This window comes from Bos grunniens, chromosome 18 (assembly GCF_055505025.1).
Source record: "Bos grunniens cultivar Pamir isolate PY7600 chromosome 18, Bosgru_T2T1.0, whole genome shotgun sequence".
NCBI lineage: Eukaryota > Metazoa > Chordata > Mammalia > Artiodactyla > Bovidae > Bos > Bos grunniens.
The window spans coordinates 52,946,936-52,974,588 of NC_141182.1; the positions used below are offsets into that span (position 1 = coordinate 52,946,936).

A 27,653-nucleotide genomic window follows, 5' to 3' on the forward strand; every position below is an offset into this window, starting at 1 on the left:
GGGGCGGTCCTGGCGGCGGGGGCGGGGACCCGGAGCGGGAAGATGGCGGCGGCGCAGGAGGCGGACGGGGCTGGCAGCGCCGTAGTGGCGGCCGGGGGAGGCAGCTCCGGTCAGGTACGGAGGCCGAGAGGGGCCTGAGGGGTTCTTCCCCACCCGGGGGGCCTCCCACGGGGCGTGTCCTGCCTGTTTTCACAGAATCCTGTGCTCTGAGGGGTCCTTGCCCAGAGGGACCTTGAATACCGGGCCCAGGCGGGGCCGGCAGCCTGGGAGGCCGGACAGTGCGGGGAGCGGGGCCCTGTTGCGCGCCGGGTCCCCTGCATACTCGCGCCGGGCGGCCACCAAGCTCGCTGCTCGAGCCGACGAGACAGGGGCGCGGAGGGGCGCAGACTTGTACCCAGGCTCCCTGGGTTCCCGATTCCGCGGTTCCAGGCTTCCGGACCTTCCTAGAGTGGGCTGGGGTTCACGGCGTGCTCTAGCTGTGGGCAGTGATTGATTATTTTGGAGTTTTCTAACTCTGGGGAAGTCAGGTTATCATCGTGGTGAAAGGCACGCGCTGTGGAGACTGACAGACCCATTTTACAGACAAGACTCCGAGGAACAGACTAAGGCGCTTAGAGGTCACCTCGGTTAGATTTGGGATATGTTCCCTGTAGAACTTACCCGCCGTTGCTGAAGCGGGGTGGTCGAGACTGAGATGGGTTTACTTTAAGCGTATATGAGTCCTATGGGGAAATTAATCCTGGCACTGACTTTTGACCCATTGCCACTTCAGCTAAACAAGCTGTAGAACATACTAGTTCAGGCAACCACCCTTGAGATGTTCAGGGAGTCGATGGAGTGACAGCAGAGGTTCTAACGACCCACCCACTGGGATGTCACTGACACGTGGGAGGCAGTACAGGGGAGAGGAGCGCAGGTTGTGAGAAGAGAACAGATCTGAAGCTGACTCTGGGTGTGACCTTGGGCAAGTTCCTTTCCCCCTTTCATTTCTCCAGTGGTAAATGAAGGGGTTGGGCGGGAGGGCCAGCCCTGTGAGAGCCCTGCTCTCTCTTTTCCTAGCCACGAGAGTGGCTCTAACCATGTCTCTTCATCAGGGGAGTGAGAGAGAAGACAGGAGTATAAAGAAGTATAACCCTAGAGTGACAGGGGTGGTGACAAAAAATCTGTCAGGGACTGAGGGAACCCAGTTCAGTTCAGTTCAGTCGCTCAGTCGTGTCCGACTCTTTGCGACCCCATGAATCACAGCATGCCAGGCCTCCCTGTCCATCACCAACTCCCGGAGTTCACTCAAACTCACGTCCATCGAGTCAGTGATGCCACCCAGCCATCTCATCCTCTGTCGTCCCCTTCTCCTCCTGCCCCCAATCCCTCCCAGCATCAGAGTCTCTTCCAGTGAGTCAACTCTTCGCATGAGGTGGCCAAAGTACTGGAGTTTCAGCTTTAGCATCATTCCTTCCAAAGAACACCCAGGGCTGATCTCCTTTAGAATGGAGGAGGGGCAAATAATACCTGGGGAGGACTCGAGGGTGCAATTTGTATGACAGAGCCAACCTTCCTGGTCTGGATCTTTTCAGCATCTTCAACTAGGGCCTGGCCCCAAGGGTAGTCCTAGGAAGTGTTTGTCCCTGTCTTCAGGAGCTTCCCAGTCTCACTGAAAGAAGGCCTTTCCTTCTCTGAGTTTCTGTTGATTGTTGCCTGGGGCAGTGTTCAGGGAGACTAGGGCTCAGTGTGCCCTGTTTGCCTTGAGCTTACAGAAACCCGCCCCCACTCCACCCCCCGCAAGATCTCTTGTCTGACTTCTATCCAGAATCTTTCAAGATTTATCCCTTTGCTTTCAGGATTAAGTACAGATTCTTTGGCAGACCGAGGCGTTGCGTGATCTGCCTTTTTCCCCCTCAGACTCGACTGGGGTTTCTCAGCCTCAGCACTGTTGACATTTGGGGTTGGACAGTTCTTCATGGTGGGCGCCGTCCTGTGTTGTATGATGTTTAGCAGCATCACTGGCCTCTACACGTTGGGTGTCAGTAACACACACGTCCCTCGCCCATTGTGACAACCAAAAACATCTCCAGATGTTGCTAAGTGTCCCCTGGAGGGAGTGGCAGGGGGAAGGAGGCAAAATTGTCCCTGCCTGAGTCCCTGGACAGGAGGAGCATCAGCCACTGTGAAGCCCTTACTGTGAAACGAGGCACATGCCTCACTCTCTGTTCCAGCCTTTGCACGTGTTTCTCCCGTCTTTACCTGACTGATCCTTATTAGTCCTGGATATCTCAGGCATTCTCTCCCCGAGGAGCCTCTCTGACCCTGTCAGACTGGGTCAGGGCTCCCACTGTCCCTGGGCTGCCCGGTGCCAGCCCTGCCCACTCTGGGTTGTCACTCCGTCTCCTCCAATGGACTGGGAGCCCCTGGAGGACAGAACGGGAACTGCCTTGGTCAGCGCTGTGTCCCCAGCACCGCCCACCCAGCTCAGGAGTAAGCACGGAGCAGCCGCTCGGCACCTGTGGGATGAATGGATCTTGAGGCAGAGGCCGGGCTGAGGTGGAATTCCCAGTGCCAGGCAGTCAAAGAGGATGCCCTGAGTTCCTCCCAGCCCCAGCCTGGTCTCAGGGCCTCCGCTGCTTCCTGGGGCCCTTCCTGGGTGTTCTGGGGATGGTGTGAGACTGGGCACGTGGGTCCCAGAGCAGGAACTATGTCTTAGTCACTGCTGTGCCCTCAGCCTCTGCTGCCACCCTCGCCTGGCTCCTGGGCGGGCCCTCAGCGATCTGCCCCAGGCAGCCTGCCCCTCCTTCAGCCAGGGCCTCAGACACCAGCCCACAGCTCTAATAATCATCCCTTCAGCTGATGTGGGTTGAGTCTCCGCTGCTTGTTAGTCCCCATGCTGATACTGGGGATCGGCTGGGAACAAACAGAGGCCCTGCGCTCTTGGAGCCCATGTATTGTTGAGGACTGGGGGGTGGAGTGGAGTTAGGGACAGGGACAGTGAATAAGAGAAATAAGAGAGTGTATACAGATAAGAACACATATAAGAAAAACATACAGTGGCTCAGGTGGTGATAAGTGCCATGGCTAGAACTAAAGCTGGGGAGGAACATATGAAGTGAGGGTTGGGTAAGAGGGTTGTAACTTAAATGCAGTGGTCTGGGAAGGGCTTTCTGAGGAGGCGACGTTTGAACAAAGACCTACTGGAGATGTGGAGGGAGTCACACAGACACTGGGGGGAAGCCCTTCAGATGAAGAGAACAGCCAGTGCAAAGGCCCTGAGGCAGAAGAGGCCTGGGGTGACGAGGGAACAGTGGGGAGGCTGGCCTGTCTGGAACTGGTGACTGAGGGGAGGCGGGTGAGAGAAGACGGGCGTGGAGGATCATGCCAGGCCTCAGAGGGCCACGGTGACAGCTTTGGCTTTACTGTGAGAGGAGTGGGAGCTGCGAGAGGGCTACCTTTTCACTAAGGTGTAATTTAGACACCTGTGGTCAGTGTGGAGTTCAGAAGCTGTCTGCCTTCCTGCAGTTGTGCGGTGCAGCCACTGCTCCAGTGTGGTCTCAGAACACTCCCTGGTGCCCTTCTGCATGATCTCGCCCCAGCAGGGGTCCTTTTTTATGGCTCAGTAGTATTCCATTGTGCCGATCCAGCACAGGTCACCCATCAAAAGACTCGTTTGTGGGTTGCTTCTAGTTTTATGTATAACACTGCTATGAACATTTGCATATAAACTTTTGTATGGACGCATGTTCTGAATTCTCTCGGGCAGAGACCTCGGAGTGGGATTGCTGGCTTGGTTGGGAGCATACTTAGCTTTTAAGTATCTGCCGGATTTTTCAAAGCAGCAGCTCTGCGTCTCCCACCAGCAGCGTACGGCTCTTCCAGTTTCTCCACATCCTCACCAGCGCTCGTGCTCATCCCTCCTTTTGATCACAGCCATCCTAGTGATTTGGTTTCCCTTTGCATTGCCCTGGGAGGGTTTCCAGGCCAGCTTGTCCACCATCACGGGTAGGATAACAGACCTGGGAGCCAGCCGGGCGCTAAGGTGCTCAGTGTCTGACTCTGCAGCCCCGTGGCTCCTCTGTCCATGGGATTTTCTGGGAAAGAATACTAGAATGGGTTGCCATTTGCTACTCCAGGAGATCGTCCCAACCCAGAGATTGAACCCGTGTCTCTTGTGTCTCCTGTGCTGGCAGGTGGGTTCTTTACCACTGGCGTCACCTGGGAAGCCAGCCAGATGTTGGTTCAAACCAATATTTAAATCAAATATTGAAGTCATTCAAGCTTCCTTTTCTTGACCCGGAATCAGCTCAGACCTGCTGGAAATCCTTGCCCCCTTTTCCCAACCCCTACCCTGTGTCGCCAGGAGCAAGGCTAGCCCTGAACTCTGCATGAAGTTCTGTGCCTGTTTGACCTCCCCGCCCCTTGGCCAAGCCTTTGCCCACACCTTTTCTCTCCCTCAGATGCCCTTCACCCAAACGGCAAAGACAGCTCCTCAGGAGGCCTCCTCGACTAGCCGGCCACCCCTTTGTCATCACCCCCTCTGCTTGTTTCCTCCGGAACACATCCCCGTTTACCATTGTTAATTATCCTGTTTACTTTTCTGCCGGCCTGCTTCCCTCTAGACCCCGAGCTCCAGGAGGGCAGGTCCCAGAGCTGTATGGGCAGCACCGACCCCACCGCCCAGCACTGGGCCTGGTGTTTGGGAGGTAACTTCTTTTGACACGCGAAAGAAATCTTTTCTGCCCTAAATGTATGATATTATCACAGCCTGGCCCCTGGGTCAGAGAGGTGAAGTGTCAGTGAGGGGAAGCGACACGCCCAAGATCTCACAGCCGGGAATTGTGGGACCAGACTGCAGCCTGGGTCTCCTGGACTCCAGAGCCTCCACCTTTGACCCCACTGCTGGGTGCCGCCCCCACTTCGGGAGGTGAAAGGAGAGTACTCTCACTGGTGAAGGGGACCGGAAATGGCAAGTGATGCATTTAACAAACACTGGCCTTGGCCTCGTGGCAGCCTCATCTGGCTGGCGGGGGGCCTCTGTCTTCCGCTCTCAGGGGCATTTGCAGCTGACCGAAGGCAGAGGAGCAGCTTTGGGGTGGGAGGGAGAGAACTGGAGGGGCCCAGGAACAGGTAGACTTGAGTGGCTTGGGTGTTCAGGGGGGGCCCTTAAGGCAGCATTTGTTGATTTTCCAGGTGTTTATTGAGCCCCTGCTCTCTGCCAATGCTGGGCGGGGCAGTGCTCCCACCTAAAAGTGATCGAGACAGTCCTGGTCGTGTTCTCAAAAGCTGGTGGGTGAGGGAACAGCTGTCGGGAGGGAATAGGGCAAGACAGGGGAGCTAGCAGGTGCAAAGACAGGGGCGGCAAGAATTTCCCTATCTCAGGCCCTTCCACTCTGACATCATGACACTCTGCTTCTGAGCTTCTCTGTCTGTCTCTATTTCCTTTTTAAAAAATTTAGTTTTGGCGGTGCCGGGTCTTGGTTGCTGCGCGCGGGTTCTCTCCAGTTGTGATGAGCGGGGGCTTCTCTTCAGTTGCGGTGTGAGGGCATCTCACTGTAGTGGCTGCTCTTGTTGCAGAGCTCGGGCTCGAGGGCACTCAGGCTTTAGTTGCTCCTGGGCATGTGGCGTCTTCCAGGATCAGGGATTGAACCGGTGTCCCTTGCATTGCAAGGAGGATTCTTAACCACTGGACCAGCAGGGAAGTCCCTGAGCTTCTGTTTCTAAGTGAAGACTCTGCCTTTGGGCAGCCCTGCCTGGCCTGCCCACCCCTCTGTCATCCTGCCGTCATCCTTCCTGAGTGACCCAGACACATGGTGGCTTAGGCTCCCTGAGCCTCGTTTGCCCGCCTGCCAGGTGGAGATGTTCCTGGTTCCGGCCTCACAGGCGGTCTGAGCCATGTACAGGTCACGCACATCCGCCTGCCTCACGCTCCGACTGTGGTTGTGTTTCTCTGTGTCTGTCTCACTTGCTGGATCCGGAGCCCTTGGAAAGAGGGCGCCCCCCACCGGGCTGGCCACGGAGGAGACATCGAGACTTGTTTGCATAGGGAAGGAGCTTTCCGATCAACCCCAGCCTTGCACAACCTGACACCTCCCGCGTGACCCCTTTCTGCACTGTCCCCGGTGGGCATTTCGAATCCTGGGAGTGTCCTGGCCCCTGGAGCACTGGCCCGTCCTTAGAATCAGACTGTCTCTCTCACCTTCACATGTCTACCTGCTGCTTCCCTCATTGCCTCCCCTGCGCCGGCCAACTGGTTATAATTTAGGGCTCAGCTCTGGCATCTGCTTCTCCAGGACTGCTCCGACTCCCAGGCTGGGCCAGGCAGCCCCTCTGCGCTCCGCCTTTGCTGGGCCTCAGCACGCAGTGGCGCCTGCGACAGCCTCAGTGCATCAGGACGGGTCCTCCGTCCTCACTCTGGCCTGTGTCCCTGCAGGTGACCAGCAATGGCAGCGTCGGGAGGGACCCGCCGGCAGAGACCCAGCCCCAGAACCCACCTCCCCAGCCAGCACCCAACGCCTGGCAGGTCATCAAGGGCGTGCTGTTTAGGTGAGTGGATGCGGCTTCGGTGTTGTTCATTGACAAAAGCTCAAATAAGGAAAGCATAAAGAGGGAGTCCTCTGGCAGTGCAGTGGTTAGGACTCTGTGCTTCTGCTGCCAGGGGTGGGAGTTCAGTCCCTGGTCAGGGAACTAAGAGCCCACAAGCCTCATGGTACGACCAAACAAAATTTAAAGAAAAAAAAGGAAAGGAAAGAATCACTGAGAATGGCCACCATCTGTATTGATGGAGACCCTTTCTATTTGTCCATGATCCTGGAGGCTGGAAGTCTTGAGATCGAGGTGTCAGGCAGTGTCGTCCCCTCTGAGGCCTCTCTCCTCGGCTTGTGGCTGGCCGTCTTCCTGTGCCTTCACCAGGTCTTTGCTCTGCCTGCGTGTCTGTGTCCTAATCTGCCCTTCGTGTGTGGGCAGTCTTGTGGGATTGGGGCCCACCCTGAATAATGACCTCACTCGGCCTTAATCAGCTCTTCAAAGGCCCTGTCTGCCCATACTGGCACTGAGATACCGAGGGTTAGGGCTGCAGCACGTGAACGTGGGGTGGGGTGGGGTGCGGACACAGTTCAGCCGCAACATTTGCATTACATAAAATTTAGCATTTTAACTTTTTTTATTTTGGCCGCACTGCAAGGCACGTGAAATCTTAGTTCCCCGACCAGGGATGGAACCCGGGCCCCCTGCATTGGAATCCCAGTGTGGTAACCTCTGGACCGCCAGGGAGGTCCCATTTAACTATCCTTAAGTGTACCATTCAGTGGCATTTGGTATATTGATACTGTCGTGCAACCATCAGACCATCTATTTGCAGAACTTTGTCATCTTCCTCAAACTGAAACTCTGTGGGCTTCCCAGGTGGCTCAGTGGTAAAGAATCTGCCTGCCAGTGCTGGAGGCGCAAGAGACATGGGTTTGTGGCTCAGACAGTAAAAGCATCTGCTTGCAATGCAGGAGACCCAGATTTGATCCCTGGGTTGGGAAGATCCCCCGGAGAAGGAAATGGCAACCCACTGCAGTACTCTTGCCTGGAAAATTCCATGGATGGAGGAACCTCGTAGGCTACAGTCCATGGGATCGCAAAGGGTCGGACACGACTGAGCGATTTCACTTTCACTTTCTTTTCCAGTATTCTTGCCTGGAAAATTTCTTCCCATGGAGGATCCTAGCGGGCTACAGTCCATGGGGTCACAAAGAGTTGGACAGGATTGAGCACACACACAGTCTGAAGCTCTGTACCCATGAAACACTGACTCCTGTCTCTCCTGCACCTGCTTTAGCCCCGGCCACCACCACTCTGCAGCACCTTCTGTCTCTATGGAGCTGACTGCTCTGGGTGCCTCCTGTAAGTGGAGCCATACGGGCCATCCTTGCGAACCTGGCTGGTGGTCATCCTTTTGCCTGCGGATTCATATGACCATCCCAGGTGCCAGGAGGACAGGACCTGCCTTCTGGAAGGCCAGCATCTGACCAAGCCCTGGGGAGCCTCTGGGAGGGCGTGGGCGGGGGGGAAGGAATCTCCCGGGTGGGTTTTTTCATCCGTGGAGCCCCTCCCTTCTCTTCCCCATTTACTCTCTCCTGTCCCCTTGTCCCCATGTCCAATAGCAACTCTATGGACCATAGCCCACCAGGCTCCTCTGTCCATGGGATTCTCCAGGCAGGAACACTGGAGTGGGTTGCCATTCCCTTCTCCAGGGGATCTTCCCAACCCAGGGATCGAACCCACATCTCTTACATCTCCTGCATTGGCAGGCGGGTTCTTTACCACTAGTGCCAACTGGGATGCCCAGTATGGAGTTAGAATCTTCTTATCTTATATATCAGTTTCTTCTTTTCATGCTTCAGGCACCTAGGAATAAAGATTATTTTTATCTTTCCCTTCATTTTTACATAAGAGGTAGCCTATTTTACACAGTTCTGCACCTTGATTTTTCTCATTAACAATATACCTCAGAAACCTCTCCACATCAGTACATAACAGAGCTTCCTTCAGATAGGCGTTCTTCATACAACACGGTGTAGGCTCATTTCCTTCCCTAGAAACAGGCAGCACCAAGAAGCAGTCCCCGTGGGTGCCCGGGGACCTTCTCCATCCGGAGTTCTTAGATGGGCTTCAGGCTTTGTGCTCAGGGGCCTGTGAACTCTCTGAAGCATGGAGCAGATTGTGAGAGTGGCCTTTTGGGGGAGTAGAGGGTAGAGTCCATGGTTTTCAGCGCCTCCTGCAACTATACCAATGGTTACCTGGAGTTGGGGGTGGGATGGGAGGGCGGTTTTATATGCTTTTTTATATATTTACAGTTTTTTTCTGTGAATGTATTGATAGACTGCCTGCTTGAGGTGGGAGGGAAGTCTCTTTTATTTGCTCACTCCAGTAAGTTGAAAAGCAGTAGGTGAGGCCAGCACTGGTATCCTCAGGCTGGGCCTCTTCGTCTGGGAGGTGGGGATGGTGGGCTGCATCCGTGGGCTGCATCCGAGAGGGCCCGTGATGAGCAGATGGTGCACACTGGAGGGAATTGGGGATCTGGAATCCTGCAGAAAGTTTGGTCCGGCCTGCCACGTCTTAGACACAGGGGCCCAGAAGCCCAGAGTGGGTGGGCCCCCTGCCGGCCACGTACTAAGTCAGGGCAGAGCTGCCTGTGGATGTCCTTGCTCCCACACCCTTTCTTGGCATATTTACTAAAATGAGAGCCTCTCTCGGAAGTGGAGGGGGTCCCTGGAGATCACCAGTGTCAGACCTTCCCCAGCCCTGTGCATCAGGGACCTCCTGGGGCAGCAGCGGATGGCTCAGCTGAGCCGTGGCCCCCGAGACCCCAGGGCTGTGTGCCTTGTACAGGCAGAGGCAAGTCCCTGCACCTGATCCTGCCCTTCAGTGTGGTTTGGGGCTCAGCAGGGAGGTACCCACGCACACTAGAATTCCCTTGTAGTGTTTTTCCAGTTCAGAGTTTGTTGTATGCCTTTTTTCCTATGATGAAAGTAGCGGTAATAGCTGACACGTCTAAAACATTTACTGTCGGTACCAGGCTCCATTCTAGATGATGTATGTATCATGTGTGTGTGCGTGTATATATCAGTGCATCTAATGCTTATAAATAACCCTACGTGGTAGGTAGTATTGTTGTCCCCATTTTAACTGTTGAGGAAATGGAGGCCTGGAGAGGTTGAGTCCTGCCTGAGGTCTCACAGTCAGGAAGTAGCGGAGCTGGACTTTGGATGCAGATATTGCAGCTTAGAGGCTGAGCACTTAACCTTTCTGCCACACAGCCGAACACAGTCTCTGCTACACAGTTGAACAATGTGGGGATCAGGGGTGCCTATGCTGTGTATCCACGTATAGCTTATAGTTGGCCTTCTGTGCCGGCGTCTCCTCCATATTTGTGGTTCCACATCCACAGGTTCAACCATCCATGGATTGGGTAGTTCTGTAGTATTTACTACTGAAAAAGATTTGTGTGTTCAAACCTTTGTTGTTCAACGGGCAACTGTATGGCTTTTCACACCTGTGATCAATAAGTCCTTGTCTCATTCAGTAATTACAGAGCTGCATGTATATGAGAGACCTGAATTAACACAATAGAACTTTTCCTCCGTCTCATGTACTGTTCTGGACTTGGGCAGACCAGGGTTATGCAGTGTTCTGCATCCCAGATTCCTTCCTGCTCTTTGTTCATTCCTGGATTTTGCCTTTTATCCTCGTGGCCTAAAATCGCTGCTGAGGATGCGGCCATCATGTCCACATTCCAGGAGGGAAGAAGAAATAAAGATGGGATGCTCTGTCTCTTTAAGATACTCGTATAACATACTGTTTTTACATTTTACTGGCCAGGACTTCACCATGTGTCTAAACCTAGCTGAAATGCTAGACTTGTAGTCTTATTCCAAGTAGCCAAGAGGTCCAGTTAAAATTTAGGAGTTTTCTTTCTGATGGAGAAGGGGAAGATGAATATTGAGAGAAAACTAGCAGTTTGCTATAGTTTTATTGTGGGGCTTTTATTTTGTTCATTAAAAAATATTCAAAAAGCAAAGCATAAAGAAGAAACTAAAAATCACCTCATGGTAGCCAGCATTCATCATTACTATGTTGGTGGCGATCCTCTTGCTGCGTGGGTTTCTATCTAGTTGCAGCGAGCCAGGGCTGCTCGTCATAGCAGCGTGCAGGCTTTTCATTGCGGTGGCTTCTCTTGTTGCAGAGCGTGGGCTCCGGGGCTTGCTGGCTTCAGTAGTCGCGGTTCCTGGGCTTTAGAGCACAGGTTTGGTTTTTGTGGCATACAGAGTTAGTTGTTCCTCGGCATGTGGGATCTTCCCAGACCAGGGATGGAACCCATGACTCCTGCATTGGTAGGTGGAGTCTTTACCACTGAGCCACCAGGGAAGCCTCTGCGCTGAATGTTTTTAAAGACAGTATTGTGTTTTGAGGCATTTTGTTCTGTTTTTGCTTACCCCAGGTCTTCCCTATTCCCCCAAAGCAAGGGGGGTCCGTTTTAAAGTTGATTTGTACGTTATACTTGTCTTTGCTTTTATGATGGCATAAAGGTGCATTACAGATTGTTGGGATTTTTCTTTTCTTTTTATTGCAGCAAAAAATGTATATAACACAAAATTTACCATTTTAAACCATTTTTAGGGGTACAGTTCTGTGGCGTTAAGTACATTCACATTACTGTGCAGCCATTATTGCCAAACTTCTCCAAAACTTTTTCATCTTCCCCATCTGAAACTGTCCCCATTAGACACCAACTTGCATTTCTCTTTCCTCCAGTTCAGATTTTCCGTGGGGTTTTTGCGTATATTACACAATATGGATGGGTAACTCTATATATTTCCTTCCCCTCACCTTTCTCCTTTAAAAGTGTATCCTGGAAATACCTCTGCTTCATTTTCAACTCAAAGGTTGCATATTATGTTTATTCAATTTTGTAAATTGAGAAAATGACTCTAATGTATTTGTTTTAACTAAGAAAAAAAGAATATGTCTACACAACTATACTTTAATAAAAATGAATAAAGAGAATATATATTTACATGTATTATGTATAAAAATTATATGTAAGAATATATGAAGAATATAGAGAATATATTGCTATATTAAGACTTGTAATTATATACACAAAACTAATGTTGGTATTTTCTTACTATATATGTATATTTTTTTTGGCCTTGCAACAAGGCTTGTAGGATCTTAGATCCCTAGCCAGGGATTGAACCCACACCCTCAGCAGTGAAAGCGCAGAGTGCTAACCACTGGACTGCCGGGGAATTCCCTACATAACTCCTCCAGCTAGTTTCCAACGGAGAGTTGGTCTGCTTAACCTAGCCCAGTGGTACTAAAACGAAGGACTCACGATTCCTTGCTATCTGCTTGTCCCGTTTTCAGCTGACTTGAAGTTCTGAGACGTTGCTCATCCAATGTCTGTGCCTCCAAAATGCTGGGATTCCAGATTCCAAGGTTCTCACGCTTTGGGATTCCAGGGGACTGGGACATGAGGTGTCCAAGTTCTGAGGTTTCGAGGGTCTGAGCCCCTGCGACCTGTGGCCACCAGACTCCCGGTGGGAGTCAGCGCCAGGCCTCCCCACTGGCAGACAAAAGCATCTGGGGTCTGTCCCAAGGCATGGCCTTTGGGGGCATCTGGTCTTCTCAGCAGCCCTGCAACTTCCTTCTTAGGGACACCCCCCTCCCTGATCAGACCCCCAGTCAGGCCCCAGCAGGTGCTGAGTCAGGTTAGGAGTGGCCACATTGGAAAGAAAAGGACTCACCACCTTCCCTGCTTGCCTTCTCAGGATCTTCATCATCTGGGCCATCAGCAGCTGGTTCCGCCGAGGGCCGGCCCCTCAGGACCAGGCGGGCCCCGGAGGAGCCCCGCGCGTCGCCAGCCGCAACCTGTTCCCCAAAGACACTTTAATGGTAACCGCTGGCTGGGAGGCCAGACCCGGGAGAGGAGGGGTAGGGGAGGGAGGGGGAGTGACACAGGCAGTCAGCACAGATGCCGTCCCTGGTCACAGGCAGGTCTGTGAACGGGTCTGGAGTCAAAAGACTCTAGGTTCATCGTCAGCCTATGAAACCTGAGTCACTCAAGTGACATTACGAGGAACAAGGAAATTCTTTCGGGTTTGGGCAACAGTCTTGGCTTCTCCCACGTTTGTGGTTCTCCAGAGCTCTGGGATGCCAGATTTCTCGGAATTCTGGCCAGCAGGGTTACCACCGTCCAGCTGGTTCTTATCAGGGGACTTCCAGTTTCTGGAGAGAGAAGGCCATGGGGACGTGAGAAGGGAGGGGGTTCCGATGCTGCGTCTGCAGCATCCCTGGGTTCTCAATAGCTGGCCGACACTCCTGCACACCTTGACTGGGCTTTATCCATGGGAATTCTGATGAAGAAGCCCATGAGAGGCTGAGAGAGAACATAATGCAGGGAGATTCGGATCCTTTCTAACCCCAAATTCTAATCAGCAGACTGACCATTGTTAAGACTCAAGGTGGATTCCTGGGTTGGGAAGAGTCTCCTGGAGAAGGCAGTGGCAACCCACTCCAGTATTCTTGCCTGGAAAATCCCACGGACAGAGGGGCCTCGCGGGCTACAGTCCATGGGGTCGCAAAAGAGTCGGACAGGACTGAGCACGCACACCTTCCTTCTTAGACGCCATAGGCTCAGACCAGGACAGACATGGTAGGGTATGAGGAAAGAGATTTATTCTACCAGCGGCCACGCTTTTCCTCACTAACTCTCCCCACCCCATGTTGTTCATATTACTGTGATGACAGCTCCTCTTCTGCTCTTTAATCTGTCAACTTCAGAGGCTCCTATGAGCAGCCCTGGCTGACCCCCCGCTTCCCCTCCCGACAGAACCTGCACGTGTACATCTCCGAGCACGAGCACTTTACAGACTTCAACGCCACGTCGGCGCTTTTCTGGGAGCAGCAGGACCTCGTATACGGCGACTGGACTAGTGGCGAGAACTCCGACGGCTGCTACGAGCACTTTGCTGAGCTCGACATTCCACAGGTGGGGACGGCTTCTGGTTTCTGGCTTCCCGGCTGCTGGGCCAGCACCCAGGGCGTTTCCTTGAACCAGCTCCCAGGCCGGCAGTTGGGAGTCCGGGTTCCAAGCCTGGCTCTGCCCTCAGTTCACACGCTGTTGAGCACAGGCAACTCCCCAAGGTCTCTGGGCCTCGTCCCCCGCCACCTCTCCAGGCAGATGGAGTTGGAATTGGCCTCCCACCTGCTTTCAGGGTTGTGATCTGTGTTTTAAACCAGTGAAAGATTAGTAATCGTCCCTGGAGGTGTCCAGTTAGGCAGCCTGGTTTGAAAAATACAGTTGGTGTTGATTAAGTGCTCACTGCATCCTGGGCAGCAGACTAGGCTGACTGAAGGGAACCGCCCAAGGCAGTGGGAACTTTTCTTTCCATTTGACTAATGAGGAAGATTAGGTACAGAGAGGCCACGCCCAGGGTCACACAGCCAGTGACAGTTTTGAACTCAGGCTGTCTGACTGTGAGCTCTGTGACAGCCGCAGGTGCTGATCCCACCTCCTCCAGGAAGCTCTCCCTGACACCAGGCTCAGGCAGAGCCCTCTTTGGGTTCCCCCACCCAAGCCTTGCCAACTCTGGAGGGGGATGGTCACTACCTGAATACGGATCTCTTTCCGCATGGAACTGTGAACCCTGTCACGGTAAGGCCAGGACCATCTTGGTCACTGCTGTGTTCCCCGCTCTACCCAGCAGTGCGCTGTGTGCAGAGCCCGTGACTGTTGAAGCGTCCGTGAAGTTGATGGCTCTGTGAGTGTTGCCGTCTCTCTGGAGCTTCCCTCACTCATGCTTCCCCATCAGGTCTCCTCAGCCTCCTAGGGAGGAGGGGGTGTGGGTGCCGTGTCTGGCTCTGGCTCGGTCTGTCAGCAGCTGGAGGTAGCGGGGCGATGCAGGCCTTCTGAGGCAGGCAGGACAGCCCAGGCTGTGGGAGGGGCGGCTCCCGCGGAGACTTCACGTCCAGCCCCTAGACCCCTCCGCAAGATCCCAGGAGGGCTGCGGGGCAGGAAGCCAGGCAGTGAAGGCTGCTCCCAAGGACTTGGAGCTCACCCTCCTTCCCAGCTTTGTGATGGGAGGGTGTCCAAGTTGTTCCTGATGTTGATTTAAGGAGGTGACTGAGCAGCGACACAGAGAAGCCAGTGCCATTGGAAGAAGAATTTACTACTTACATTTCCTGGGAGGAGGGGGCCCACCACACCATGCAGGGCCACATTCGAAAGTGCCAGGTTTGGGCAGGAGCACTTCAAAGGGGCAGGGAGAGGCCTTGGCCGAAACCTCCCTCCATTGAGGTTTCCTGAGGAAAGGCAGGCCAGGTGGGGAAACAGCTTAGGACTGGCCAGCTTGGTCAATGTGTAGGCTCTGGGCTGGAGGGGTGGTCTCTAGTTGTCTGGTGCCTGCCCTGGGTGATTCAGTGCAGCCTGGGGTATGAGAGTCAAAAAGGGCTTGTTGCGGGTGTGGACTTGGGCTTCTTGGTTTGCATTTTAAAGGTGTCTTCGAAAGCAGTTGTTTATTATCTCCAGGAATCAGCTAGCCCTGGGAGGAGCAGTCTCTCCACCACCAGATGTGAAAACAGCATAAAATATAAAAAACATGAAAAGAAAAAGAAATAAAAAACATGGTTAGCACAGGGGTGGACTTAAAAGACGAAAGTTGAGGACAGAGAGCGGCCAAGTGACTCCCAGCTCCCCATGAAGGTCAGACAGAGAGGCTCCAGTGAGGCCTTGGCCGCCCTGCTTCAGTTGGGGGGAAGGGCGGGCAGGGAGGGGGCATGAGAACAGCGGTGAAGGACCCAGGGAGGACACACACGGTGAGAGGCAGGGCCCTGGGGGAGCCCACAGACTGGGTTCGGACAGATCCACTTACTCACTGCCTGTAGCCTCTCCACGTGAGCCTCAGTCACCACATCTGGAAAACGGGATAATAATATGCCCCACTGCCTGAGGTTTCTGTGCGTTGTGTGGATGTGGACTCGCTGGATCGGGCAGTTGCCATTCGAAGTGTCAGAGCAGGGTCTGACCTTCATTGTTTTACTGTTTAATGAATTCGGGCCGCTGGTGTTTATTGAGCTCGTCCTCTGGGCTCGAGTGACTGTGCTCAGTGGCCCCGGGTACTCCTTACGCGCCTGCTGTGCCCTCCATGCTGACCATCTGTGTCCTGCAAGTGGGCCCTGAGGCTCGGTGAGCCACACAGCTATTGTGTACTGGAGCCCGGTTTTGAATTGGAGTCTGACTCCAGTGTGTGGCCTCAACCCCTCAGCTACACTGCCCGCCCTGAGCACTCAGGACATGGGTGTATGGGTGGGCATCATCAGGGGCGTCACTGTCTCCTTGTCCCTATGCACCCACCTTGCAGAGTGTCCAGCAGAACGGCTCCATCTACATCCACGTCTACTTCACCAAGAGTGGCTTCCACCCAGACCCTCGGCAGAAGGCGCTGTACCGCCGGCTCGCCACAGTCCACATGTCTCGAAGTAAGTTCCTCTGCGCCCTGGAGCCCGGCTGGTATGGCTGGACTCAAACCCCACGGACCCTACTTGTCTCTGGACACCCATGGATAGGCAGGAGAAGAATCTGCTTAGAGCAGGTGGAGAAAGGGCCTTTGGAGGGGGAGGAGTTGGTGTTCACAGAAGGGGAGGGTGGGCCGGCTGTGCGTAGTGCCGGGCCTGGCAGACCAGAGGGTCCAGAGTAGTCTGTGGGCAAATGCTAGCTGGATCGAGTGAGCAGAGGGAAACCGGAAGGCCCTTGGCCGTCGGTTGCATCCAGTGTGATCTCCAGTCATCCACGTCAGCTGCTTCTGGAGCGAGTGCTGCACAGTGGGCATCTGGGGCCTCCCTTGGGGCCGGGCGAGGCTTCCGGGCTGCGGGTTTGGGTGCGTCCTGCATGGCTGTACTCCGAGCCTCTTTCCCCCCGCACCCCCAACACACGCCTCTGCGTAGGGCTGCTCTTGATGAGGCAGGCTGGTGGGGCCACGTCAGCGGACTGGCCGCGTTCTCAGCCTGCTGGCTGTCCACCAAGTGCCAGGTGCACCCCCCGAGAAGCTTGATCTGGTGAGCAAACCCCGGGACTGCCAGTGGCCCTCAGAAGCCCCGGCTCAGAACTGTGGCCATTTACACAGCCTGGTACTGAAACTAAGCTGCTCTGCCCACGGCCTCTTCTTAAAATTTTTTTTTTTTTTTAAATCTTTTTACGAGCACATGGTTTAAAACTCAAGTAAATTCAACCAGACAGCAAAACCCATCCGTCTCCTGCTTACCCCCTCTCAGGCTCCCCCAGTTTCCACTCCCCACTGGCAGCTGCTCCAGCTGTTTCTGCTCCTTAATCTCCAAGGCTCCCAGTAACAAGGTGATGCTGTAATTTTTGGGTTTTTCTGTTCTAGACATTGTCTCTTGACTTCCTACTCTGGAAGAGGAAATCTCAACTCAGGAACGTAATTTGATTAGATTCAAATTCAACATTCAGATGATCTTGAGCTCGTGACTCTCCCTCCCATCTAAACCACGCAGTGTCTGTGTTTATTTCCCTTCCTAGTCTAACTTCTTTTCCGGGAGGTTAAGAATTATTGGCATTCTTTCGTCTGCTCTTTGTCTTTTGTCCTTGAGTCCACTGTCTCCTAATGGGCAGTCATGGGGCTCTCTCGACACACTTGAGTTTCAGCAGATCTAGAGAACAGACCCCCTGCCTTCCACCCCTCAAAGCCCCCATCCCTTCATGTAAACGCTGTGTGCCCCTCGCTGTGATTCTATTGTGCCTATGGACTTGGTTAAGATCCCTCCAGCTGTTCTGTGTGGGACAGCGACAAATGCACTTTAATTTGCATGGTTAGGTCTTTCCCTACTTCTCTGGGTATAAAAATAACCCAAAGGATGAGAATATTTTTGTAATCGTCTACACTGGATGAAACAAAAAACTAGTGACTCTGTCAGTTCTCAGAGCTGAGTCAGAAAAGTCCCCGGGTGTGCTGAGCACTGTTCTGACTAAGCAAGTGTGCCTGTGGACCGTGTTCTGCAGGCTGTTCTACCCGGCTGGCTGGCGGGCTTTGGTGGCGCATGTCCTCGAAGATGTGGGCTGAGGGGGTGTGGTCTGCAGCCCCCGCCCCCCCCCCAAATGTGTCCCTGCAAGTCTGGTCACACGTGCCTGATGCCTGAGAGGTTCCCTCGAATGTGACCCCAGTGGGCAGCTGCTCACCTGTCCAGTTACCCCCAGCAGCCCTGCTCAGTGCCAGTGTCCTCTGTGGTTTCGTCTTTGGTGAATGTGATCTGTGGCACTGTGTGGCCAGGTCATGTTCACGGTCAGTGTGACAGATATTGGTGCGGTCTGCAAAGTAGAGCCTGCAGCCTGTGAACCTGAGAAACCGCCGGGGTCACCAGGCTTGCCTCACAGCTGGGCCCTCTTAGAGCAGGGGCTCGGAGGGACATGCCAGCCCACTTCAGGGCATAGGACGAGAGTGTGGGACCGGAAAAGCCCCCTCCCCAAAGGACCAGCAATCGGGACTCGCTGAGTGCTGTCCCGTAGAGATACAGCACCCGCCACAGAGCTCATTTTAAGTTATCTAGTGCCCACATTAAAAAAAAAAGACGAGAAAATGATTGTTAGTAATAATTTTATTGAAGTCAGTGTGTTGTCATTTCAGTGTGTAATCAGTATAAGAAATTAACAGGATGTCTTAGTCTTTCTCCTGCGCTCAGTTTCAAAGTCCAGTGTGTGTTATGCACTCATAACACATCTCCGTTTCAGCGAGCCACATTGTCGGTGCTCAGGGTATAGTTCTAGAAGCTTTAACTCCTAAAAACGGGAGCTTCTTTCACCCTTCGGAAGGTAGTTCCATCTCATATCATAATCCCCTCTGCTGCCACCAAGTTGCAGAATGTTCTCCACCCGAGTGGAGAAGCCTCTCTTCTCTGGGGCCGGTGTGGAGCCCCCAGGTGCAGAGCATGTCCAGTGACAGTGACAGTGACCTGATCAGTGGAGCACGCCCCTGCATTCATTCCCCAAGGCGTCCACCCTTGGGCGTTTCCTGCTTTCCCCCAACAAGCGGGGCCTAGGTCTCAAATGCCTTCCCCGTTAGTAATAATAGAAATGCTGAGATGATATTCATGGGGACAATAGGAGCAGCTGTTCCTGGGCTGAGACCCTCAGTCATTTGCCAGAAGAGTTTTTGAGCGTGAGCTCGTTCATAGACTCCAGAAGCCCCCAGTTCGGAGCGGGTGGGAGGGATCTGGACCCTGTGGCGTGCGTCAGTGTGACTGTGCCGGGACGCTCTGCTTGGCTATGCTCTGTAGAGCAGAGAGCCACCTCCCAGTGGTCCTGCCCAGAAAAGGCGAAATTTATCCCCATTGTCAAGAGTGGGGACCGAGGCCCAAGGTGGTGACATAGCTTATCAATGGCCCCCAGCTTGTGGGAGACAGAGCCAGGGTGTGACCCCAGGGGCCCCCAATTTTGGCTAGCTCCCTCTCCCAATTCCCCATGTCTCCCTAGCCCCTGAGGGCAGGATGAAGTCTCAGTCGGGCCGTATGAGGTCCCAACATGAAGAGGAGCTGAGGAGGAGGCAGGGCGACAGAGTGTAAACAAGCACCAGCCCTGTCTGTCTGGCGTGTTTGGGCAGGGTTGGGGGCAGGGTGGCAGGGAGCCCATGGCTGACCTGGCATCCGCAGGAGGAAGTGAGGTCCATTCCTGCCCAGGGACTCAGCCCCACAGTACATTCCACATTGGCGGTGCTTGGCCTTCTCCAGCACTGTCGAGGCCCACCTGTTTACATTTGTCAGCTCCGCTGCTCGTCACTGTGGGCCCAGCCTAGAGTGGGGGATATACTAGAGTCCAGGGTGGGCCGAACCCCACAGTTCGTAGACTGGTTGAAGGGACAGACAGCAGATGAGTAAGCTGGTGCACAGGTGACCAGTGGGTGGTGATGGGCTGCTGTGAAGGAAACAGAAACGGCGAGGAGCAGGCCTGGGCAATCTCCTTCAGTGGAGGGGGCAGAGGGCCATGTAACCAGGGGCTAGAAGGGGAGAAGGAGCCAACCGGGAAGATTCCCACCCTGATGGGTCCCTGCCAGGGAGACGCAGCAGCTCGTCTGAAGGCCCAGGGTCAGCACATCTGAGGAGAAGGAAGTGGGGTGGGTGAGGGAGGGAGGTGGCGCAGGCTGAGCGTCAAAGGGGCCGTGGTGAGCCTCTCAGGGGCCTTGCCCAGGACAGCCCTCTAGGGTTCTGAGGCAGAAGGATGATGCGATTGCATACTTGGTCACAAAGAATCTGGCTTTCCTGGGCAGAGGGGATCTTAGGGAGCAAGAGTGGCCACCAGGAGGCCAGTACTGAGGTGACTCTGGTCAGCCAGGAGGGGTGCTGTGGCTGGGCTGGAGGGGTGCCCAGGAGGGGAGGCAGTAGTAAGGTGTTTGGCATGTGCTGGAGGGCACGTCCACCCAGGGTGGGCTGATGGAATGGACGCAGCAAATTGTGGAGAGGGAAGACAGGACAATTTGGTGGATGCTACTGTGACTATAAAGATGGGGACCCCGAGGCCAGGTAAGATGTGGAAGGCAGTGCAGGCTCTCTGGTTGATTCTGTTCTCGGTTGGCGGGCGGAAGAGTGGGAACCGGCAGCCAGGTGAGCAGCCGTCAGTGGGTGGAGGTCTGGGGCCTGGGTCCCCTGAGTGCCAGCCCATCTCAACGTCCACCCCTTTCCCGGCCTCCCTGCCTGCAGTGATCAACAAATACAAGCGCCGGCGGTTTCAGAAAACCAAGAACCTGTTGACGGGAGAGACAGAAGCTGACCCAGAAATGATCAAGGTAAACACGAGCAGAGCCATCAGGTCCTGGGGGCGCCGTCTGGACCCGGGTTCCCAGCTCAGCAGGCACCCCAGGGGAGTCATCTCCTGCACTACCCCTGAGCCACTGGGGGAGCCTTTATGTCTCTGAGCCTCAGTTTCCCTCACCGGAAGCAGAGTCAGGATGCAGTTAGCTCTCAGGGAGCAGGGGGCTCCAGGCGAGGCTCCAGCCAACCTCTGGCAGTGGCGGGGAGGGCCCTCTGCTCAGTGTACACAGACCCACCCAGAAGCCTCTCACCAGCCCGCTGGGTGGGTCCTGGCCCAGGCAGACTGGGCCGAGGTGTCACAGCCAGGAGATGGCAGGGCCGCGATTCACACCCAAGTTGCCGGGCCCAGAGCCCAGGGTCGGCCCGGCACAGAGGAGGCACTGGCTGATACTGTGGCTCTGGAAAGAACACTCCCCGTCAGCCCAGGATGTGAACTGGCCCCAAGAGTCTCCCTCTCCACAAGATGGTTCCAGGCGGGAGGGTGGCCCCTGAGCACGGAGGCTGCACTCCACGGCCTGGCATGCTGTCCCATCCAGATGGGCAGACCTGCGTGTTGTGCTCCAGCGGGTGGCTGGAGACAGCCAGGGCAGTGGGGTTTAGAGGCCAGCCCCCTGCCAGCGGTCGCTGTGGTGGTTGCTCTTTGCCATTGTGATGGTCACGGGAGTCCTCTGGAGGAAGCGAGCAGCTGCCTGAGGCCCCCCACCTCCTGTCTTCCCTCAGAGGGCCGAGGACTATGGGCCCGTGGAGGTGATCTCCCACTGGCACCCCAACATCACCATCAACATCGTGGACGATCACACGCCGTGGGTGAAGGGCAGCGTGCCGCCTCCCCTAGACCAGTGTGAGTCCTGCCCTGCTCAGGCTCCTGACAGGCCATTTCCTCATCTCCTGGCCCCACCCCCCCACCCCTGTATTCCCTGTCGTCTCCAACTAGGTGTCCCCCTTCCCAGGCTTCCCGCCCCACCCTCTAGACACTCCCCTTTCTCTCCCTCCGGCACCCCTGATGACCCCAGTGCTGACCACCGTGTGCCCAAACCGGTCTCATCTGCCCCACGAGCTTTCTTCAGAAGGTGTGCACTGTTGCTAACCTTGGAAATGGAGGCAGCATCACTTAGGAAGCCAGATTTCTGACTCTTACAAAATCCCAACACTCGGTGGCCCTTGGGGCAGCTGGAGTCTGGAGCTGAGCTGCACCTGTCCCTCCAGCTGGGGCCTGCCCAGCCTGCCCTTAGCCTGCCCCCCTGAGGTCATGCAGTCTTTCCACTCCTTGGCACAGCCCAGAAATGTCCCCTGTCCTCCAGTGTCTGTCGAGGGGGCCCCATTGGGTCCCTGCAAACATCTGAATTTGACCCCTTTGTCCTCGGAGGCTGGAATCACCCCACCCCTGTGGGTGCCTGTGGCCTCCGGCCCGGAGCCACAGGGGTGGCTGAGCAGTACCCTCGCCCCTCATGTCTGCAGATGTGAAGTTCGACGCCGTGAGTGGTGACTACTACCCCATCATCTACTTCAACGACTACTGGAACCTGCAGAAGGACTACTACCCCATCAACGAGAGCCTGGCCAGCCTGCCGCTTCGTGTCTCCTTCTGCCCACTGTCGCTCTGGCGCTGGCAGCTCTACGCCGCCCAGAGTGCCAAGTCGCCCTGGAACTTCCTGGGTGACGAGCTGTATGAGCAGTCAGATGAGGAGCAGGACTCGGTGAAGGTGCGGCAGGGGTGGGGCCTTCCCTGGCTGCAGGAGGGGAAGGGGAAGTGGACCGCGCTGCTGGCCTGGGGGCTGCTGGCCGGTGCTCTCTTGCCCACAGTTTCACAACCTCTCAGGGCCCCTCCCCGTGGGGGGCAGGAAGTAGGCATTCGGCCTCTGGCCCTGGCTGACACTGGGGGTCCTGCCTCTGAGGCTTCCATGGCCATCTTTGCCTTGGCTTTTCTGTTTGCTGGGGCCGGCCCTCTGGGTCTAGACCTGTCTCTTCTGCCCCACGGCCTGCCGCCCTGCCTTTGGGCTCTGACTCGAGGTCTCTGCTCGCTTGCCCTGTGTCCTTGAGCAGCATCCTTCTCTGCCCGCCTCTGGCATGTTGGGTCTTGGCCGCGCTTGCCTGGGGCCGTCTCTGGTGTTGGGTTTCTGTCCTTCACTTCGACTCTCTCAGTTATTACTCTGCCTGCCCCCATCGCTGTCCCCCCATCTCTCTTCTGTCCCCATTTTCCCCCCTCCTTCTCCGTGCATCCCTCGCCCATCCTCTCTGTGCCCATCTGCCTATTTCTGACCTGCTCTCCTCCTGGCCAGCACGCCCCCTCCCCGGAAGCCCCGGGGTCAGGTCTGTGGGAATATCATCAGGCTCTCCCAGGGCCAGAGGAAGGAGAGACGGGCTGGCTAACGGGGAGGCGCTGCGGTCAGCCCCAGCCGGGGCCCGGCGATGCTCATGGCCATCTCCCCACCCCCGCCCCAGGTCGCCCTCCTGGAGACCAACCCCTACCTGCTGGCACTCACCATCATCGTGTCCATCGTCCACAGTGTCTTTGAGTTCCTGGCCTTCAAGAATGGTAGGGATGGGCTCCAGGGCCCTGTGAGAGGCCATGGGGGACTAGGGGAACGGGGGTGTGTGTGGGAGGGTAGGGTACACTCCCTCCCTCTTCCTCTCAGGCCCTCTCCCTGCATGGGGCCCGCCAGCCGCACTCTCCAGAGGCCTAGGGAGCGGCCAGCAACTCCCAGCCTAGAAACTACCGGCCGCCGGGCGTGGCGCAGGGGGAGGGGCCGGCCCGCTGTTCTGGCAAAGGTCTGGTCGGCACCGACAGGAAGCAGGGCTGGGGAACTCCGAGGCCAGGAGCAGGGAAGCCCCATAGCTGCTCCTGCTGCCCTGCCCGGCAGGCTGCCCATTGGGGGAGACCCCTCGGGGGGTGCGGACAGGGCCCACCTGAGTGGGAAAATGACAGCCGTGTCCCCAGAGGGCCCCAAGGTGCCAGAGGCCAACAGGGGTGATGGCCATGTTTGAGGGGCCCTGGCCACCTGCCAGGCACTGTGGGGGCACCCTCGCCAGTGAGCTCATGGAAGCCCCGCAGCCAGAGCCCAGGAGGCAGCATCATTACCCCACGTTTACGGATCAGAGAGGTTGGTTCCTTGCCCGTGGTCATACAGTTCCCAAGTGGCCCAGCCAGGACTTGGATCCAGGAGCCTGCTCCAGCTCCCGCTTCATATTCCTGGCCCTGCTGGCTACTTCTTCCTTCCCTGGAGGACCCTGGCCTGAAGGAGGCCTGGCCCTCAGCAGCTTCTGAAGGTGGCAGCAGTAATGAGTACTATTGATATCATTATTACTAAGAGGGCACGGCTGTGACTGGGTTACTTTCTGAAGAACTGTAACATCAAAACCCAACAGTAAATGGTGCTGACTCCAATAGGGAGGAGTCTGTTAGCCGAGGTGGATGCTGGTCCAGGCACCAACTTGCAGATGCTCCTGCTGACTGCGAGCTGGGTCCCTCAGGGTCCCTCTTTGCCTAGGCAGAAATGAAGGCACAGGGGAGGGAGTCACTTGCCCAAGGTCACAGAGCAAGGGTGTGAAGGCTGCCTCTGGTCTGAAGCGGAACTCGGATCCATGCACCCCCGCCAGAACCCCTGTGTGTCTTTGGACACATTCTTCCTAGTTAGGATTGGGTGGGGGAGGTCCTATGAGGGTCTGATGGTCTGACAAGAGAGGCGTGAGTCTGTTGGGTGTGCTGGGGCTCTGGAGTCAGAATCAGAGCTGGGTGGGCAGCCAGCACCCAGACCATGCCTGTGTGACCACGGACCTGGCTTCTCCCTTGGAAGACCTGCATCATGCTGAGTCGGCCTCCTCTGTTGGCAGGGGCTGGGTGCACAGCCCAGCAGGGTCCCGCACTGCCATGATCCTTGGGTCCACGGGGCCCGCAGGGGGACTGGGCTGGGCCCCACGGAGGGTGGCGGGGGTCCGGGCGGGACACAGGAAGGAGCTTCCATTGGAGAGCAGAGCCCGTGGTCCTTGTGCACGCCCCACGCGTGGTGCCGGCAGGTTCCTTCAAGGCCTTGGGGCCATGGGCCGAGAGAGTACTCGTGCTGGATTTTCCCACCCAGCAGAGGCGCCACAGCGCCAGGGTGGACAGCTCAGGTCTGGTGTCACACAGACCCAGCTTCCATGTAGATTCTGCCAGGCCAGGCTGTGTGGCCTTAGGGATGCCGCGGCCCAGAGCACTGAGTGCGTGAGGAGCCCTGGAGCATGGCTGCTGTCTCGCCATCACTGCCCATCTAGGGGCTGACCCTGGTTGGGGTGGGGGGTGTCCAATCTGAGGACTGCAGAGATCTGCCTGCCTGGGGCTTTGGTGGCACCCGCAGAGCTGACTCTCAGGGGAAATGGGAGTCGTGTGTCCCCTTCCCCCTTGGCAGACCCACTGCCGTCCCGGGAGTCTGAGGAGGTCAGGGCTTGAGGGAGCTGCAGGAGGGCCCAGGCGGCTCCTCACGCCCCGGCTGCCCCCCACCCCTTCCCATGCACAGATATCCAGTTCTGGAACAGCCGGCAGTCCCTGGAGGGCCTGTCCGTGCGCTCCGTCTTCTTCAGCGTCTTCCAGTCCTTCGTGGTCCTGCTCTACATCCTGGACAACGAGACCAACTTCGTGGTCCAGGTCAGCGTCTTCATTGGGGTCCTCATCGACCTCTGGAAGATCACCAAGGTCATGGATGTCCGGGTAAGGCCGGGCTGCCACACTGCGGCAGGAGCCCCCCGAGGTTGGGAGCGGGGTCGCACGGCCCAGCCAGACCCTGGAGTTGGCCCCGGGGGATTCCCAGTGCCTGCCACACTCCCAAGACCAAGGGGATTTTCGCACCAGGGGATTTTTCGGGTCACACATGGGGCAGGGGAACTGGGAGCAGTGGGGAAGGTCAGGGGCTGGAGCTGGCTCGAGGGTGGGGGGAGGGCGGGAGCCAGCACGGCAGCTGGCCGCAGCCTCCCTGCTTATCTGCAGCTGGACCGGGAGCACAAGGTGGCAGGGCTCTTGCCCCGCCCGACCTTCCAGGACAAGTCCACATACGTTGAGTCCTCGACCAAAGTGTATGACGACGTGAGTGTCCCCCTTCCCAGCGGGCCCCAGGGGGCTCTCCAGGTACCTGCTCGCTCCTGGGGGCCCCGGCTCTGCACAGTGCGGGGCTGGGATGTCTGCCTGTTGGCCGACAGCCCCTTGCTTTAGGGCTTGTGTCATTCCCTCCAGTGTCCTTTGTCTGCCACATTGACTTCCTGGCTGAGTCCAGAGTTCCCAGGGCTACCTGGAAATTCCCCCAGGCTGGCCTGCCAAACCAGGTGTGGGTGGGTGGAGGCAAGGAGCCAGGGTGCCAGGTGGGGCCCAAGGAGCCACATCCCAGCCCCACCCTGTGCCCTGCAGATGGCGTTCCGGTACCTGTCCTGGATCCTCTTTCCGCTGCTGGGCTGCTATGCCGTCTACAGCCTCCTGTACCTGGAGCACAAGGGCTGGTACTCCTGGGTGCTCAGCATGCTCTATGGCTTCCTGCTGACCTTTGGTGAGCAGGCCCCAGGCGCACAGCCCCCGTGGTGTCTGGGCAGGTATCCAGCCACGGCTCTCAACCCCTTGCTGGGGCCTCGACAGTGAGCGAATCGGCCTGGCCCTGCCCTCCCCGTGCTGTCTGGGGAGATTCACACAACCCCAGACAGGGATACTTTGGGGTGGTCAGGGATGGCACATGGGCAGCTGCAAAGTGCTGCCTAGTCTGATTTGGGGGTCAGAGAGGGCTTCCAGGAAGCCCTGGACAGTGCATTTCAGTCGTCATCCCCAGGGGAGCTGACAGAGTGAACAGGCAGACGGTGAGCAGCTGATGAGTGGTATGAAGGAGTCAGAGTCGGGGGGCATTGAAGCTGGTGGGGGGACCTCTCTGAGGAAATGACACGTAAACTAAGGCCTGAAAGATGCCCAGGAGGGAACCATGCAAAGGTCTGGTGACAGCAGGCAGAGCAAGTGCAAGGCCCTGAGGTAGGATGTGCCGGGCTGTGGAAGTAGCAAGGAGGCCAGTGCGGCTGGAGCAGCGAGAGGAAGGCACAGAGGCCAGAAATGCAGTTGGGGTGGAGGCTCAGGATCCCCTTTTGCTCTGCTCACAGGTGCCCCTTCTCACCCCACAGGCTTCATCACCATGACACCCCAGCTCTTCATCAACTACAAGCTCAAGTCCGTGGCCCACCTGCCCTGGCGCATGCTCACCTACAAGGCCCTCAACACCTTCATCGATGACCTTTTTGCCTTTGTCATCAAGATGCCTGTTATGTACCGGATCGGCTGCCTGCGGGACGGTGAGGCCCGGTGGGTGGGTGGGTTGGCTGGCAGCCCCCCCGTAGGCTCTCACCAGAGCTGGGCATGGGCGGGGCCCTGTCTGAGGGAGGGGCCCTGGCCTGGGCGCTCAGCCCACTCAGGGCAGGACGACTCCTCCACCCGCCACATGCTGGGGGCCGGGTGGACCCTGCCTCCGTTCCTCACGCCACCCCCCCGCCCCTCCCCCAGATGTGGTCTTCTTCATCTACCTCTACCAACGGTGGATCTACCGCGTCGACCCCACGCGGGTGAACGAGTTTGGCATGAGCGGCGAGGCCCCAACTGCAGCTGCCCCTGTGGCCGAGGCCCCGCCAGTAGCAGGGGCCCTCTCATCTGCCCCCAGCCCCACCACAACCACCGAAGCCGCCAGGGAGGAGGCCTCTACACCCCCGCCCTCCCAGGCCCCTCAGGGGCCCAGCTCTGCCAGTGAGCCCCAGGAAGCCCCTCCAAAGCCAGCAGAGGACAAAAAAAGGGATTAGTCGCTCCTGGTCCTCCTCCGCCCAGGCTCCTGGTGACCACCACCCCGCCGCCCTGGCCCCTCGCCACCCCATCCCCGTTGCCCTTTCCCTGGACAGATCGGGCCGGGGCGGCGGGAGGCCCCCCACAGCCGGGGCCCAGCGTGAGGCGTAGGGGCCGGGGCAGGCCAGGGCCCATCATTTGTGGAGGTGCCGTCCGTCTGTTCCTCTGTGTTTCTAGCCATCGCGCCCCGCCAGCCTAGCACCATTGGGAATCATGGTGAAGCCGATGTGGCACTGCCGAGGGGGTGGGCCAGGCGGGGGAGGGGGCAGGGGCCCACGGAGGGACGCCCACGGCCGTCCGTCATCTTGTCCCTCGATCCCCCACCAACCCCCCTCCTCCCAGACCGCCGCCCTTTAACACAGTCTGGATTTAATAAATTCATATGGGTGTTTAACTTAAACTCAGCAGAGCCCCCACCTCGTGCCTTCCTTCCTCTGCCACCCTAGGGAGCAGGTGTGGGTGGCTCTCCTGAGCATAT

The 27,653-nt window shown here is 56.7% G+C and overlaps 1 protein-coding gene across 1 annotated transcript; it reads left to right on the forward strand.

Moving 5' to 3' along the window:
* The first annotated feature begins 26 nt into the window (after positions 1–26).
* CLPTM1 (CLPTM1 regulator of GABA type A receptor forward trafficking) lies at positions 27–27,575 on the forward strand. The gene is made up of 14 exons (XM_086353078.1): positions 27–114; positions 6,416–6,528; positions 12,303–12,426; positions 13,364–13,522; positions 15,894–16,011; positions 20,236–20,321; positions 21,067–21,187; positions 21,805–22,049; positions 22,789–22,882; positions 24,840–25,030; positions 25,307–25,402; positions 25,721–25,856; positions 26,470–26,637; positions 26,846–27,575. The coding sequence occupies exons 1-14, from the start codon at positions 43–45 to the stop codon at positions 27,133–27,135; spliced, it is 2,013 nt and encodes a 670-aa protein (XP_086209204.1). The 5' UTR covers positions 27–42; the 3' UTR covers positions 27,136–27,575.
* The last annotated feature ends 78 nt before the right edge of the window (positions 27,576–27,653 follow it).

What these genes read in the sequence shown, in the direction of transcription:
- CLPTM1 (XM_086353078.1), top strand. Translation starts at nt 43, where the DNA reads ATGGCGGCGGCGCAGGAGGCGGACGGGGCTGGCAGCGCCGTAGTGGCG. An exon ending in GGGGAGGCAGCTCCGGTCAG is followed by an intron (nt 115 to 6,415) that starts GTACGGAGGCCG and finishes GTGTCCCTGCAG; the next exon opens with GTGACCAGCAATGGCAGCGT. An exon ending in CCAAGGTCATGGATGTCCGG is followed by an intron (nt 25,031 to 25,306) that starts GTAAGGCCGGGC and finishes GCTTATCTGCAG; the next exon opens with CTGGACCGGGAGCACAAGGT.